This window comes from Drosophila navojoa, chromosome 5, assembly GCF_054131105.1.
Source record: "Drosophila navojoa isolate 15081-1374.11 chromosome 5, UAZ_NAV_1.0, whole genome shotgun sequence".
NCBI lineage: Eukaryota > Metazoa > Arthropoda > Insecta > Diptera > Drosophilidae > Drosophila > Drosophila navojoa.
The window spans coordinates 11,795,312-11,812,245 of NC_142893.1; the positions used below are offsets into that span (position 1 = coordinate 11,795,312).

At 42.7% G+C, this 16,934-nt stretch overlaps 3 protein-coding genes across 5 annotated transcripts in view; 1 reads left to right on the forward strand and 2 right to left on the reverse strand.

Annotated features, from left to right (window-relative positions):
* Positions 1 to 16,934, forward strand: part of Rgk1 (Rad, Gem/Kir family member 1) — a 49,644-nt gene that overhangs the window by 2,312 nt on the left and 30,398 nt on the right. For both annotated transcript variants that reach the window (XM_089261719.1, XM_018106710.2), the window contains exon 2: positions 4,179 to 4,351. In XM_089261719.1, coding sequence (XP_089117845.1) covers positions 4,307 to 4,351 — 45 coding nt within the window. In that variant the 5' untranslated portion in view covers positions 4,179 to 4,306. The remainder of the gene's footprint in view (positions 1 to 4,178; positions 4,352 to 16,934) is intronic.
* fest (wurstfest) lies at positions 4,862 to 8,793 on the reverse strand. Of its 2 annotated transcripts, none has more exons than XM_089261501.1 (7): positions 8,321 to 8,793; positions 7,330 to 7,629; positions 7,074 to 7,270; positions 6,833 to 7,009; positions 6,627 to 6,773; positions 6,306 to 6,569; positions 4,862 to 6,245 (listed from the first exon to the last, which is right to left on the reverse strand). In XM_089261501.1, exons 1-7 carry the CDS (start codon positions 8,564 to 8,566, stop codon positions 6,143 to 6,145), a joined length of 1,434 nt encoding a protein of 477 aa, XP_089117627.1. In that variant the 5' UTR covers positions 8,567 to 8,793; the 3' UTR covers positions 4,862 to 6,142. The 2 variants fall into 2 exon arrangements, with proteins under 2 accessions (XP_089117627.1, XP_089117626.1); XM_089261500.1 differs by having other exon boundaries at positions 7,330 to 7,632.
* Positions 9,318 to 12,101, reverse strand: LOC149091045 (uncharacterized). Its single transcript, XM_089261640.1, has 7 exons — positions 11,770 to 12,101; positions 11,344 to 11,646; positions 11,088 to 11,284; positions 10,847 to 11,023; positions 10,640 to 10,786; positions 10,319 to 10,582; positions 9,318 to 10,250 (listed from the first exon to the last, which is right to left on the reverse strand). The coding sequence occupies exons 1-7, from the start codon at positions 12,001 to 12,003 to the stop codon at positions 10,148 to 10,150; spliced, it is 1,425 nt and encodes a 474-aa protein (XP_089117766.1). The 5' UTR covers positions 12,004 to 12,101; the 3' UTR covers positions 9,318 to 10,147.

The window sequence follows — 16,934 nt, forward strand, 5'->3', positions numbered from 1 at the left end:
TGTCAGGGCTTTTCTGAGTCACAGTAACGGAGGTTGACGAATAGTTATCGAAATCGATAGATAGTTATACGAAAAAACTCGGAAGTAAATTAGAATAGATCATTTTTGAATGCATTATTTTCAATTTACCTATAACCAAATCAAATTCATACATGTGTATAAATATATATGTATATAAATAAATTCCGTTATTAAAATATAAAAACATATATAATCGATATTTGTAAAAATATTTGTTGATCTCATATTTGTATCTCAATTATTAATAGAAAATTATTGTTAACACATATTAGCAACCTTAAAGATCTTTAAACTCCAAACGAAATATGTATATGAAATTAAAATGGCAAAAAATCTTAAATGATGAGAAATAATTGGAATGCATAAAAGTTAATGTCGATATAAAATAGTGCTCCAGAATGCCCATCTCAGTGCAAAAGTTTTTACTGATTTCAATACCTGCTGTAATTTGATTCGCAACGGCTTTTTATTATGTGTTGTTGGTACGGTAAAAACAAAAGCAATTTAATTGCTTAACAACATTTTACCATTAGACTTAATTGAATCGTCGAGCCGAATAATAAGCAATGCGGCAGAGGGAAGGCGCGAGGGACGAGCGGGCGGGCACTCCAGGTGAGTTGAGCTGCCGAACGGCTGAGCAGGTGAATATTAAGCGTCAGACATAACATGTTAATGAATTTTAATGAGAAATAATGAGAATAGCTTGCCGCGCCAGCTGAAAAACTCATGCATTCTAATAGGACAAACCACTTCAAAAAGCGAGCGCCGGCAGGACGCGGGGGCACTTTGCAGCGACAGTTTTGGTTTTTGCGACTCGATTATAGAGGTGGCTGCGCACAGCCAACAATGGGCGTGGGCACAATGTCTATCTACATACATACATATGTACATATGTGTGAGATTTGCTGAGAGTGGGCCAGAGTCGAGCATATGTTAAGTTGTCGACATGAAAGTTTTTTCGCCTGGCCCCGGGGCAAACACGATGAAAAACAGATACATGTTCCAAACATACAAATAAACTTGCATATGTATGTGTGTATTGTCAATATACTTCTCAGTTTCAAGTCACGTTCCGAGCAGCGCACAAAAGTATGCAAAAAATCAAAATGACTTCACTTTTCTTTTGCGTTTTCCGTTTGTGTCTTGGCATTAAAAGTTTCGCTCAACATTTTACTACAGTTTTCAGTTGAGGCCCCCAAAAAAAAGAACAAATGTCATTTTAAAGTTCTGACTGCGCCACACTTTATCCCAGCTGCGGTCTTTAATGCTCCAACTCAGTCGAATATCCCATCCAAACTCTAATTAAACTCGAGCTGCTGCGTGGCCCACGTTTATAGAGACATTTTATTGACAACTGCAGACAAGCTGTAAAAACAAAGCGAACTAACTGAATGGCATCTCAAATACACTTCAAGCTGCTGCGGCACACGCCCCTCGAGTGCCTCCGCCTAAAAGGGTAAACGCATTAATCAAGAGCATAAATAATTGATGAGCCAACTTTTGGCCTTTTGCGAGGAGTTAATCGAATTCAGTGCTTGAGCAAATTGCGCACAGTCTGAGGTACACAAATAGCAGCTGGAAAACAAGTCGAATATTTAGCAGCTAGCATATTTATATATCCAACAGAAATTTCGCTGACATTTATAATTACAACGTTTTTTTGCTTTCTTTGATATTTTATGTATGCTAAATTCGAGTATAATTCAATCTCTGACAGGATTTACATCTTAAGCCGCACCCTTTTACTAGAAAAACAATTTCCTTAGCTTATTTCGCTTCGCGTATTTTGATGGCAAGTCTGAAATTCTCACCCTCATCTAAAAATTGACTTATGGCCTAGATTCAAAATATTATTAGATCAAGGCCAACCAAATATTCACCCATACGCGTGGCATACCTAGCTAGCTGGCACTCGTATTTCATATTCATTTACAAACCGAATAAAATTCCGACTTAAAATGTAAATCATGAATATTTGTAGTCGAATCCATTGTGGTTCCTGTCACGTGCCTTCTGCAATTGGCTTGGGCGATAGTCGAATCTCTGCGGCAAATGAATTTGGAATTTGGCATTTTGTTTTATACGTTTGCAGGAGGAAGAGGAAGGGAGGTTGAGGAGAAAGTCCTCACCTGTTTGCAATTAGCTGTGCGAAGGCAACTGCTGAAGGTTGGAATTTCTGCTTTCGCATTTGGCTGCAACAAAATCTGATTAGTATTAACTGAAGTAAATTGATTTAATTGATTAGCATGCATTTTAATTAAGCTAATTGAACTGACAGCAAATGCGGCAACACCTCAATAGCTGCCAGGGCCTGCACACCATCAATCGCTCAGCTCCCATGGCCATAAATCTGTCCCCAGCGCCATTCGCCTTGTCAAGCGAATTTATTATGCATATTTTTATAAAACCGACAGGCAGACAGACACACACACACTCAGACAGACAGCGACAATCAGCTCTGACACCTGCCCTAAATAAGTGCTGCAACGCTCATATCTTGGCTTGCTGGAACACCTTTGCTGCTCGGGGCGCACATTAAGTTGGTTGAATTCTGTTGCTCATATGCCATCCATAAACATTAGACGCGTCTCGCGACTCGCTTCTCTCACTCAATCAAAGGGCAACTGATCAAATAACATCAAGAATTTAGCACCTGTTGTAATACAGTGCCTGTCACAGCAGAAAACTTAAATTGTCAGCTCTGCGACGGGCGAGAGTTGGCTTTGATCCTGTTCCCTCTAGCTGCTGAGTTACTGCCAATTGGCTGTTCCTTTGATTTATTTGATTGACGGCTGCAGCACAAACTGACGACAGCTCAGCTCGGCTCCCAATTGGCCGGGGCTACAATTTGTCTTGAGAGGTGGAATCAAGTTGAGTAAACGGCATTCACTTGAAGCAAACTAACCAACGTTTGGCGCAGCAATTAGGCCCTCTCTTGCTCTCCACATAATATATTCAGTCTGCTCTGTTCTTTATGGCCGGGCATTGAATTGATTTCTTGGCCAGCCGCGCCCGGGCTCATGCTCGCTTTGGCATGCAAATTGACATGCTTTGAGATTTATTGGCATAAATTATAATGAAATAAAACATGTCTTGAGCCCGCCTCTGAGGATAATCATCGCGGGTCTGGGTTAATTGACGGCGCATTAAATGGTAATACACAAGGCCGTCTTCGTAATTTGTTTGTGCCGAGTGCTTGAAAACGGAAATTGAATTTTATAAACTTTGGCCATGGCTCCTATCTCACGAGGGGGCAGCAATTAATACTCCCGCCAGGTCGCCTACTCGACGGGGGCGACGAAAGGCTTTCGGCTCGGGCTAGTGGGCCAAAGTTAGTACGGACTCACTCGTTCGGGTCGATAGCGATGCGTCAGCTGGGAAACCCAAAACCAGAAAACTTTCTATGTACATCGCAGGAATATGAAAGCAGGAGGCAGTGAGGGCACTGTCAAAGCTGTTGCCGCTGCCGTTGTTGTTTCCGAGTTTGAGCGGCTGTTTCTGTTGCTGATGTTGCTTTTCGTTGTCATTGAAGTGTTTTAATCAATTCTGATTTAATTTTATGCCCAATTAAGTGTGAAAAGCGTTTGATGTTGGGCACGAGCGCACTGCGCCCCCAAACTCCACACACCTCCACTCACCTAAGCCCTCCCTCCAATCCCCTCTATTCGCAGCGTGTGCCGAGGGGCACGCAACCGTGAGCATTGAATATGCCACAGTTATGGCCCCTAACGAGATGGGGCAAACGACGATTTGGCTGCTATGTCACCGGAAGGCATCCATACATAGCTGCATTTCGGTTCACTACCCATGACGGTCTATTATGAAAGCACTCACTCACACACTCACGCAGACACTCACTCACACTCACACATGAATAACATTGTCATCAGAGCTTCCACAAGCAAGTCACACTTAAATAAGTTTTTGATTATGTATAAGTAGATGTTGTTGTTGTTGCTGTTGCTGCTCCTTCTCTATCTCTCTCTCTCTCTCTCTTTCGATGTGCACCTGTAATAATTGCTTCTGCTTAATGTATCCTCTGAGCATATATCTCTATTCTGTACTACTCCGCTCGTCTATACGATGGTAGCCGCTTCTAGTTGTTGTTGGCCTGTACTATCTCTTTAACCATGGTTCAAACTCTCTTCTTATGACAGAAACGAAAATTGCTGGCTAAGCGTTATCCAATAATCTTTATCAACAGCTACAGCAACAGCCACAACAACAGCAGCAGCAGCAGTCCGGCTCAGCCTCGACCCCTAGTATTTTGGAAGCACTAGTCTATATGACAGCCGATCCGATATCTTTATGCTTCTGGATATGCCTACAGGTAACCGCCAGCTAAGCTGGAGCTAAGCTAATATGTAATATATGAAAATGTTAAGGATTAAGGACTTCAAGTATCTTTAAATTAGCCTTGTTACGGCTCGGGCAGAAGCACCTGTAATTACCCAAGCAATTGCACCGACCACGTAACTCAGGAACATATACTTGTTACACATATAAAAAGACGTATACATTGTCTTGGCTCTTCGCTTGCGGTGGGTAAAGTTTCATGATAATGTGCGCAGCGAGATTTGGTTCCTAAGGGCGCGGTTGGCTGCTTCAGTGTTTCAGGTGTGTTTGAGCCATAAAGCAATTTCGTTGGAAATTTACGAGCCTCCAAGTTGACGCAGCGACGGCAACTGCGACGGTTTAGGGTTATGCCGGGGCTCGTTCACTGGACACCTTTACAAGTTATGGCTTTCATCTTAGGAATTCGTTTAACATGAAAGCTTTAGCCTTGACCAACACGCAGTTCGCATGTGTCCTTGTAAGCAAACATTCTTCAGCGCATCTCTTTGATAAAAACACAATTTTTTTATTCGATTTAGATACATAGATGAATTTCGTTATACATGCTTGTGATTTTGGGTGTCGGAGATTGGAGTAAGGCTCGAGCTTGAGCAATGGCATCCCAGCCATGTGAATACTTAAAATTAATATTAACTGTGTGTATGTGGGTGGTAGTGTCCGCAAGTAAGGCGTTTGGGGACTCTCACCAATTCTCGAGTTCCATGATTATTACAATTTCATGGTCCATCGATTGAATGTGATATGACGAGTACTGCATGCAATACTCTGCTAATTTCTTACTTTTCTTCGAGCGTCTATAGTGGCCGTCCGTTGTGTAAAATGCTCACTTTGAATTTGCAAAATGCAGAATGTTACAATATTTCACTTTGTATTGTCTGTGTGGATGAACATGTCTTTGTGTTTGGATTGCAGCAAATACAAACTAATCTTAACTATAACGATTAACTAGAATTGTTACTGGCGCCGTTGCTGGATCTGATCTGGCCTGATCTGATCAGACATGACCCGACACAGCCTGTCCTGCCCAGAGCAGACCGGACTAGACCAGCCCAGCCCTGCGCTTGGAAGGACAGCCACCTCTTCAGACCTCTGCCTACTAATTGTTGCACATACACATTGGCGTCATGTTGCGAACAAATATGCATCGCTTGTCGTTTTAAATTTGGTTAGCATGTGAAAAATTTTTTAAGGCTTTATGTACGATTTTTTTTTTTTCTTTTTTAATATTTTTAAATCATTGGCAAAGAATTTTGTTAAAATTTGATTCAAGAGATTCAAATGAGCCTTAAAAATTAAAACGCTGACACTTCTCAATCTGCCGAAATGGTCAGCGTTTTCAATCAGTAGGCAGGGCAGTGGTTCCGTGTCCTAAATACATTTTTGTATTTTTTTTTTTTTTTTTCTTTTTAACTGAATTTTCACTGATATCAAAAAGATTGAGTATGAAAAGATAACTAAAAACGAATTCCTTGTTAGTTGCGTTGCGCTTACACCGAGTAACGAAAGGCATCCAAAAGTCACCCAATCACACAGCGTTTGGGTTTTAGGTGTTTCATGTTATACGTATACTCAGAATGGCCTTAGCGTCGCTCGCGCTTGTTTGCGAGCCTGTTTTCAGTTTCAAGCTATTTCTGTGGGTTGTATTTTTGGTTATTACTCTCTCCACGCTTCGGCAGCGCAACAGTCCCCAAAACTGTTTAAGGTGTCTGTTTGTGTATTTGTGTGAGTCTTGTGCGTCTACGTATGTGTCTCAGACGGAACTAAATTAGTACACAATGAGCAGGTTGTTCTCGTTAAATCCGGCCGAATGCCCTGCATTGCGCACTATAAAATTGGATCCATCGAAGTGCATGCGCTTTTCATTGCGACTGCAAGGCAAAAAAACAAATAAGATAATTGAGATTAAGTGGGCAAGTGTGGATACGTACCGTAAAAACAGATGCGAGGTCTTGCCCAAGGAGGCGGTGCAATGGATGCCCAGGGTGGTCAGAGTGACCGATCCATTGCCAGGGCTGGTGCGAATCAATCCCTTGTTGTGTTGGCGAGTAACCTTCACCAGGCCATCGGCGGCCTGGATAATGCGAAAACCATTGATGTCGTACATCTCGGTGCCGTCGTCTGCGCAACTGTAGGATGACTTTGCAATCACCTCCTGTGCATCCGACACAAATGAGGGACCGTGACGCGAGTCGCTGTCAAAAATGTTGCGAGTTTTAAGTAAGAGAAGAACAATCCGATTCGCTACTCACTCATAGAACACTGCCAGGGTGTAGTCCTTGGTCAGGTCAGTGAAAGTGTCGGTTGTAGTGCGTGTTCCAGCAGTGTCAACCAGATAAATCAAAGCACAAGACTCGCTAGTAAAGCTTACACCCTTGTACCACATCTTAGCATAGCGCCTGTAACGGCAAAGAGGTTGGCTAAATAGTTCCCAGCAGAATGATCCCCAATGGCTTACACAAAATTGTTGGCCTTCATGCCGTCATAGGTCACGATTTCCACCTTGGAGCCACTCTGCAGAATCCGACCATTGGGATGGATTAGAGCAGAGTTTGTGCCGTTGCGCGACAGTGAGACGGCCACCATGCTGCGCTGATTCAACACGCGCACGGCCTTGTCCAGAGTCATATCGATTCTGTAATCGAAGGAATATTATTTATTTCAACTGAATCAACAGCTCAGCTGGTTCTGCCACTCACCTAACTCCCTCGCGCAAGCGCAGCTGAATAGTGCCATTGGACATGGCGATCGGTCCGGAGCCGGGGCATGGCGGTGGTGGTGGTGGATTATTGTCAAACTCAAAAGTGCGAGAGCTAACGCGACCCAAGGCATGAGGCGGAGGCGGCATGGGCGACGGATACTGCTGAGTGTGGTGAATTTGTGGTTGCGGTTGTGGCTAATAGAAGAAGGATTATTATTACGATATTCTATACGGTAGTGAATGCAGTTATTTACCTGACAGTAGGCGCCGTTATTGTCATACCCAAATGGCCCAGCAAAGCGAGCAGTCAGCGACTTAGTGCTCAAGACCAGGGGCTCCAAGTCTGTGACGGCAGTGAGCAGCGGCTGCGACTGGTGCATGCCCATTCCAATGGCACGATAGGCGCCGGAGGCCCCAATGGCATTAGTTTGGCTAGAGCATTCCTTGGCCAGCACTGAAGTGTTGGTGCCCACACTGGCGCTGCCGCTGTTCAGCGACAAGCTGCTCATACGAGCTGATAGCGATGCTGCTGCATTAGGCAAACGAACCGAAGACTGCTGCAAATTGCACAAAAATTATACACATGTATGTATGTGGAGAAATGTATCACACACAAGGCTATGCAAAAATTAATAATCTGCAACCTGGTTACATATATTGCCTTTAATATCATAAAAATTATTAATTAGTTTAATATCAGAATAATTATTAATTCTCGTTAATAAATGGAGGTCTCCCAGAGCTCATTGTTGACAACCATAGCCCTTAAGCATATCTGTCAAAGATGTCAAACGTCATCCCACTGCAAGAGCTGTTTATGCTGAGTCAGTGGAAATTAGACGTAAACAGTAAACTTGTATATTCTATCTGCCAAACTCTTTATGGCTGTCGCTGAATAAACTTGACAATTGGGTCTGTCAATGCCATATTTATTCAGCCATGTTTGGTCATGCCTTGGGCGGACATATCGAAGATTAATATTAAATATTAATATTGAACAGTTCCTATTGCTAAAGCTCTTATTTTCAAAAGCAGCAATGAGATAATTTCCACACAAACAGACGGACGAGACGAAATTGACATTGCAGAAAAGCAAAACGAGCTACTCCCGTTAGGAAAAACACGTATCTTAGTCTAAGTTTTCAATTGATGACGTAGACAAACTGTCAAAAATATAAGTGAAATAAAAGAAAAAAAAAACAACACTTTGACAACTGAAAGAAAACTTTTCTGGGCAGAACTTACCGGTGATGGGTTGTTGTTGGTGTACACCGAACGTTGGCGCACGCCATTTGGGGCTTTAGTGGGCGAGCGCAAGATGTTGTTGATCTTGTCGTTAGTCTGTGCACGCGACAAAAAATCTTCGGCATTGAAGATGCCCACACGGCCGCTCTTCGGGGTGACAATGGTCTCCGGCTGCTGCTTGGTCTCATCACATGCTGCCAGCTGGCATTGCACCTCCTTGGTGTTCGGTTTAGTAACTGGAACCATTTTATTTTCTTCCTGCGTTCTATGTATTCTTGTGATTAAATTAATTACAGTTACACTTTAATGGGAACGGAGTTGCACGCGGGGATAGTAATGCGAAAAACCAAAGATTGCTCGACACAACGACTCTGAGAGAGGAATTTAATTTTTACTTTTTTTATTTTCTACTTTCAAGAGCTCTGCTCACTGCGAAAATTTGTGAAAGAATGACTTTCCTTGACTAGTAAGCTTTTCAACTTGACATCGTCGCCTACTTTGCTAAATCCGAAATTTCACCAAATGTTTGTTAGAAAACGGATTGCCCTTACCAACACTAGCAAGTTTCTGGGTGGCTGCATGCAGCCCTCTTCATGCACATAATTAACTGAAAACATTTCGAATAGGCTTAAACTGATTTAAAATGGATGTATTTAAAAGGGGCAACTGAAATAATATTGTTTTGTTCACAAATGTGACCAGATCCATGAGAGTCCTAAAATTCTAAAAAAATACTGTGTTGACCTGAAAATACTAATATTCTTATATTGAAAAATACTATGTGCCTTCTTTTTGTTTTCAAGCGCTTTTATTTAAATATTATTACTTACTGGTCTCACTGTAACATAGTAACAACGTTGTTTTATTAGTTATTTATATTTGCATACATTAATTTTGTAATACATGCTCTTGAATTTTGCGTTATAAGAGATGAGAGATTGGCGTAAGGCTCACAAATCTCATAAAGCCACCAAGAGTAAAAATAAGAAATGACAGATTTAAACATAGGCCAGAAATATATCATATATTTGTCTGTTCATATGTGATGTACGTAAATGTATGTGTAATGTGCCAATAATAATAATTGGGGACGACGTGTATACCATTTGTCAACTGTTAAACATTTTCTATTCATGTATTTAATAATTTCTTACTTTTCTTTCCGATAGCTTATGTAAACGTGCTTATTGTGTATATGTCTATCGTTCACTTTGAAGTTGCAAAACTCAGAATGCAACATTATTTCACTTTGACGTGTGATACCTATGGTCGGAGCATCACAGCAACTACAAACTAATCTTAACTTTAACAAGTAACTGCAACGCAAGGCCGTCTTCTTTTCAGACTAACAACGCTTTGAAGGATCAGACGCCCCCTTCAGGCCACTGCCTACTCTTTGTAAAACATACACATAGTGCCATAGCATAGTGTTTCTAATTTTGATGTATGTGAAGCATTTTTAAATCTTTTCTAAACGTACCTGATGTGTATTGTTGAAATTTGTACGCCAAATCGAGCCTTAAAAATAAGAACGCTGATCTCTTTAACTATTCGAAGCTGTCAGCGTTCTCAAGTAGTATATTCTGGTTTTGCTGTAAATATAACTAAAAACTAATTCTTTCTTAGTGTGTGAAATCGCCTTTAACTTTGTGAAGGAATGTCTTTTCTGTTCTTCATGCCCAATGTACATATGCCTATTAAAGTTTCTTTGTTCTTGTCTGTGTTCTGTCTTGTCTCCACTCTACCGAAGCCTAGAGGCCCCTTAAAACTACCTTGGATATTGTCTGTTTGTGTGTGTCTCAGTCTTATACATAGTATGGAACTAAATTAATACACGATCAGCAGATTGTTCTCGTTGAATCCGGCCGAGTGTCCTGCATTGCGCACTATAAAATTGGCTCCATCGAAGTGCATGCGCTTTTCATTGCGACTGCAAGACAAGAGATCAAACACAGTCATAAACATGTTAGTATAATGTGGGCAAGTGTGGATACGTACCGTAAAAACAGATGCGAAGTCTTGCCCAAGGAGGCGGTGCAGTGGATGCCCAGGGTGGTCAGAGTGACCGATCCATTGCCAGGGCTGGTGCGAATCAATCCCTTGTTGTGTTGGCGAGTCACCTTCACCAGGCCATCGGCGGCCTGGATAATGCGAAAACCATTGATGTCGTACATCTCGGTGCCGTCGTCTGCGCAACTGTAGGATGACTTTGCAATCACCTCCTGTGCATCCGACACAAATGAGGGACCGTGACGCGAGTCGCTGTCAAAAATGTGGCGAGTTTTAAGTAAGAGAAGAGCAATCCGATTCGCTACTCACTCATAGAACACTGCCAGGGTGTAGTCCTTGGTCAGGTCAGTGAAAGTGTCGGTTGTAGTGCGTGTTCCAGCAGTGTCAACCAGATAAATCAAAGCACAAGACTCGCTAGTAAAGCTCACACCCTTGTACCACATCTTAGCATAGCGCCTGTAACGGCAAAAAGGTTGGCTTAAATAGTTCCTAGCAGAATGATCCCCAATGGCTTACACAAAATTGTTGGCCTTCATGCCGTCATAGGTCACGATTTCCACCTTGGAGCCACTCTGCAGAATCCGACCATTGGGATGGATTAGAGCAGAGTTTGTGCCGTTGCGCGATAGTGAGACGGCCACCATGCTGCGCTGATTCAACACGCGCACGGCCTTGTCCAGAGTCATATCGATTCTGTAATCGAAGGAATATTATTTATTTCAACTGAATCAACAGCTCAGCTGGTTCTGCCACTCACCTAACTCCCTCGCGCAAGCGCAGCTGAATGGTGCCATTGGACATGGCGATCGGTCCGGAGCCGGGGCATGGCGGTGGTGGTGGTGGATTATTGTCAAACTCAAAAGTGCGAGAGCTAACGCGACCCAAGGCATGAGGCGGAGGCGGCATGGGCGACGGATACTGCTGAGTGTGGTGAATTTGTGGTTGCGGTTGTGGCTGTTAGGAAAAAGATTATTATTAGATTATTCTATATAGTAGTGAATGCAGTTATTTACCTGACAGTAGGCGCCGTTATTGTCATACCCAAATGGCCCAGCAAAGCGAGCAGTCAGCGACTTAGTGCTCAAGACCAGGGGCTCCAAGTCTGTGACGGCAGTGAGCAGCGGCTGCGACTGGTGCATGCCCATTCCAATGGCACGATAGGCGCCGGAGGCCCCAATGGCATTAGTCTGGCTAGAGCATTCCTTGGCCAGCACTGAAGTGTTGGTGCCCACACTGGCGCTGCCGCTGTTCAGCGACAAGCTGCTCATACGAGCTGATAGCGATGCTGCCGCATTAGGCAAACGAACCGACGACTGCTGCAAATTTGATATAAATTAATATTGAAAAACTTCTATAATTTAGATTGTTATCTTAAAACATGAATAGCCAATTTTACCGTTTGACAAAGACACAGACAGACAGATTCTGACAGAACTTACCGGTGATGGGTTGTTGTTGGTGTACACCGAGCGTTGACGCACGCCATTCGGGGACTTTGTGGGCGAGCGCAAGATGTTGTTGATCTTGTCGTTGGTCTGGGCACGCGACAAAAAATCTTCGGCATTGAAGATGCCCACACGGCCGCTCTTCGGGGTGACAATGGTCTCCGGCTGTTGCTCGGCCTCATCAGATTCTGCCAGCTGGCATTGCACCTCCTTGGTAACTGGAATCATTTTATATTCTATTCTATCACAATTTAATAGAAATGTAGTTGTGCACGGCGAGATAAATGCGAGAACCCAAAGATTGTTCGAGAGAGAAATTAAATTTTTACTTTTTTTATTTTCTACTTTCAAGAGCTCTGCTCACTGCGAAAATTTGTGAAAGAATGACTTTCCCCTGTAGCAGCTCAAACCTGGCAGCACCATCGCCTACTTTGCTGTCAAAGTCAATTTAGCCGAGAAAGTGTTGGTAAACGCGCTGAGGCCATCAGTGATTGGTAATAGATGCAGAGCTTCTGCATGCAAAATGCCAGCATACTTTCAGGCTGAACACGATTTTATATCTCCTCCCGTAGTGCACTTATCGATGCAGTGAATACATCAGGAAATTCCATTGGCAATCAATAAGAAGAATCAGCTCTGAGCTGGCAGCGAAATTAAATTAAATAAGCGCTTCGAACTGTAAGAAGCGGAAAGCGCAGAGCAAAGAAATTGTTGCTGATTGTCGTCCATAAGCCAGAGCTGAAAGCAAAAAGCTATTGAAATATTGATTTCAGTTTGGCTCAAAGCACTTTATATTTCTCCTATATAATATATTTATTGAATAGATACTTTGGCGATTGTAGGAAGGGAAAAACATTTTGCTTTTGGCTTAGGTTAAACGCACTTGGCTAAAATATGTCCTTGCCAATGACAGAGATAATTAGTTTTGCTGCCAAATATTGACAAATCGCTTCGATTGGCAATATTCATGGCTGGCCAAGAACCGGCCCTCCCGTCGCCTCCCAAAACGCGTGTACTTCCGACTGTATTCGAACGTCAATTAGCCAGAGATAATTCATTACGATAAATCCTTCAAATTGTTGTGCACAAAGGCTGCGAGGCTAGAGACGCCCCTGAACTTCCGCTGGGCCAAATCTGTGACAATTGTCGCAATTATTTTCTTGGCCAATTGCAATTGAGTAGCTGCTGCCGCTGCCTGGCCGCTGCCCTGGCGTTCTGACACTTTCCTAATGCCGTTGATTAATGGCGCGGCGGTGCGGCGTGGCCTAATGAGCGCATTGACTCCTTGCAATGTTTGGCCATCGGCCCACGTCAGAGCTGGCCAGAATTCACAATTTATTTTTGCACAACAATTTTCATTATTTTCGCTATTTTCATTATTTTCGTTTTCATTTGAGTTGTCAGCAGCATAGAACATATTTATGTGCAATTTATTTTTGGCACTGCCGCTCATTAAAATACTGTTGCACTGCATATTAAAGTTGTTGGCGTGCCACGCCCACGCGTTGCATTGACTCAGTTTGAGAGAAATCCAAAAATATTGTTTACAGCATGCGTTGCGTGATTCTCAAAATCTGTTGCTGAAAATACGCATCCAGAGGCGGGCAGGTGAGACGCCGGACGGACGGACGGACGGACGGACGGGCAGGCGAAATACGGAAGAAATTCATTTGTGAACAAGCAAATGTTTTTCATTTAGCTCGAACAAATTGGATAACCTCCTTTTGTGAACATAACACAAACACACACACACACACACATGCATACATATATATATATATTCTCTTATAAACAATATTTGTTGACAGGATTCTCAATGCTGGGGCGCAAAAGTTTTTGGGTTTTGATGGCGCATTTTAGTTTTAATTGCGGCTCAGAGCTCACAATGCTGTTGTTCAGTCAGCCACCATTGTGTATGCATTTTAATTAACTAGAATGCAAAAAGCCACAAGTTGCAATGCATTTCCATTTGCCACAATGACATAGAGTGGGGCAATGTAGACCGAGGGAGAGAGAGAGAGAGAGAGAGAGAGCATCAATTGTGATTTATGGCGACCAACTGGGGACACTCTAAATAACAATACCTGTGAGGCTTGGCTGGGTTTTGCATGAATACACAAAAGTCTAGCCCCATATGGAGCCACTCTGAGTGCCGTCCATTATTTGGCAATTGCATTTCATCTCATTCAAGTATAATCCCAGCCAAACACAAATTTTTTACAGCTTATGCAATGGCTAAGAAAATCTATGGAAGAAGCAGAGCTCTTCGGCTATTTCCGTGGCGACAAAAACGAATTTATGGCCATGTCAATGAACTGTGCACTGTGCAGAGTATTTTAGAATGGCATGGAGATGCTAAGCAGGCGGATGAGAGAGATTCATGCGGTTGGAATTCAGGCGACACGGATGAAGCGCTGCGTCTGTCCAATGGCTGACGTCATGTGCATATTGTAGTGCGAGGAGGAAGCGGCAGCCGGGCCTAGGCACTCTGAGTGATAGGGAACTTATGGCATAATTGAAATTGAAATGACTTGGGCTACTTTAAGAACATTTTTAAATGTATCGCATTTTATTTATTTATATTTGTATTTTTTCACAATTAACATTAAAAACAATTACCACAGACGTAAAGCTCGGCCGACAGTTGCTTTTGTTGGAATTAATTGATTGTCAACAGCATCAGAAATGAATATATTTAAATATGCAAACACACATACATACAAATGTATATAATAATTGCGGGAATACAAATAAAAATCTATATATTGACATCTTTGTGGCCAATTGAGGCAAACAACCTCGACTTCTATTCATATAAAATATGCGATATATATTCAAAGAAAAATCTATATATTGACATCTGCCATTCAACCACATTCCCGACTTACTCTCTATGTGCAATATGATTTTAGATATATCTAGATATAGTTGCTGTCGCTGTTGCTGTCGCTATGTTGTTGTCATGTGTCGTCTGGAAACCACATCTTAATGCTCATCAGAATATGCGGCATTCCAGGCATTTTCAGCCGCCTCGATTGTCACTCTCTCTCTGTTTTTCGACCATCATAAATCGCGTAAAGCTCATGAAACTTGAGTGACTTTTGTTTACACAGCCAGTCCAATGGGCGAGCCGTACAAATCCCCCCATCCAATACATCGAGTCTCTTCGGTTTGTCAAGTGATTCATTGGGATTTCCTGGAGTGCCCGCCCGGCCCGTGTAGACCAACGCACTTTGTCTGGGGTCTGGGGTCTGGGGTCTGGGGTTTGGACACTGGCCACTGGGGTCTGCGTTTCGTGACCAATTCACCAAAAATAAAGCAAAAGTGTGCCCGAGTGTTACGTTCACACAAATAGGTGGACGTCAGTTCATCTTTTTTAGGTTTGACGTCATCAACTCGCAGCGCTGTGCCAAATGCTGGCAGTGGCGCACAGATTTCAGCGCGCTGTCTCTCGGGCCCCTTCGGTGCACTTCTCAGGCGCCTCTGCGACTGCAAAAGGTGTGTTGCTGCGGAGGAGGTGAGGGAGGCGGGCGGCGTAGCAGGAGGCGGAGGAGGTGTAGATCTTTCGTAAGATTTAATGTCTGCTGGCGCACTGCCCGTTTGTCAGGCTAAATTTTACGCTTAATTTAAGCGGCAAACATCTGAGGTGACGTTGTCGTTTCTACTTTGATTTTGCTGTTGTTGTTGCTTTTTGTTTCACAAATATAGGTCAAAAAATTCATCAATAATTAATACACTAGCCGAAAAAATAATGGCTGATAAATAATTGTGCAAGAATTGAGTGCTTAAGGAAAATACAAATTTTTCACAGTCATTCATTTACAATATATATATATATATCAACATAAATATCTGTATTCAGAGAATAATCTAAAACAACAAAATTCCACTCGCTGGGTGCTAAACAGTACGATTTGTGAGCTGTCTAATTATCTTACAAAGGTCAAAAACAATGGATGTGTTTATAAATAGGCGAAAGTCATTAATTTAAATACTTATCCTTCACATTTCACACACCACAGTTCTCTATAAATACCGATGATGATCTTATGACTTTTCTCGAATTTATTGTATATAGATTTCAGCTTAGAGATAGATAATCATTATTAAATTGATTCCACTCTAAAAGAAATCAATCGATTTCCTACATAGGATGCTAGGCAAGTGCGGACGTGCCTCTTGGGCTGCACTGCTCACACGCCCACCAAAATCTCTCTGCTCCAGTTGTCTGTAGGGGGTGTGGAGAGGTAGGCGTGGCTGTGTCTGGGCATAAATCACGCGACTTTTAGTCGGATGTTCCGCCTTCTTTGAGTTTGCCTTTTGTTGTTGGCTTTTGTTATTGTCGCTGACTTGCTCGATTTTTAATAACATATATATATTTTTGTTGTTTGTTTTTTATTTTTTATTAAATTTATAACACATGCACTGCGATTGTGCAATTTGCAAGCTGTCTTCCCGCTTTTTGATATTTTTCCATTTTCTGTTTATATTTTTGGCGAAAGTTCTTTTTAATTCTGTACTCGACTCTTTTTGGCAAATGGGCAGCAATAAATTGTATTTACTTTGAGCGGAGGCGACACGGAGGGAGCTCAGTCTAGCCAGCAATAGCTTGAAGGTGTGTGCATTAGTAATGAGTATGACTTCATCGACCGGTCGAATAGCTCGTAAAATGCTTGCATAGTTTCCGGTACAAATGATTGCCCCAAAGGGGGCGGGTAGCGGCGAGCAGACAGCAGAGAGACTGAGACGCCGAGACGTTGAGACGTTGAGACGTTGAGAAATGCCAATTGAGTTCGGGACATGCAAGTTCAATGCACTGCAGTTGAAGGAGCAGCCATTGTAATGCCAATTGGGCATTAAACGGAGCCAACTAATGTCCGTCTGTTCCCGCAGGCCGTCCGCTGTCCCACTCTCTCTCCCTCTCTCTCTCTCTGTCGCGCCACAGGACCACAAATTGCTGTCGTCAATGAATAAGTTTAGTGCACGCAGCGACAACTAAATGGGTAGAATGGAAATAATGTCGACGCAGTCATTGAACGAAATACCAAAACCACAATGCCCCACACCCGGTCCCTCAGTTGACTTGTAATATCTCTGGTGGCATACAAAGCTGTCAGCCCCAACCATTAATATCTGGCTATCTGGGCAGCAGCGAAAGA

Coding starts and splice junctions, on each gene's coding strand:
- fest (XM_089261500.1), bottom strand. CDS start 8,566: ATGGTTCCAGTTACTAAACCGAACACCAAGGAGGTGCAATGCCAGCTG. Junction 7,633..8,320: donor CCAACAACAACCCATCACCG/GTAAGTTCTGCC, acceptor TGCAATTTGCAG/CAGTCTTCGGTTCGTTTGCC. Junction 6,570..6,626: donor ACCCTGGCAGTGTTCTATGA/GTGAGTAGCGAA, acceptor CATTTTTGACAG/CGACTCGCGTCACGGTCCCT.
- LOC149091045 (XM_089261640.1), bottom strand. CDS start 12,003: ATGATTCCAGTTACCAAGGAGGTGCAATGCCAGCTGGCAGAATCTGAT. Junction 10,787..10,846: donor ATGAAGGCCAACAATTTTGT/GTAAGCCATTGG, acceptor TTGCCGTTACAG/GCGCTATGCTAAGATGTGGT. Junction 10,583..10,639: donor ACCCTGGCAGTGTTCTATGA/GTGAGTAGCGAA, acceptor CATTTTTGACAG/CGACTCGCGTCACGGTCCCT.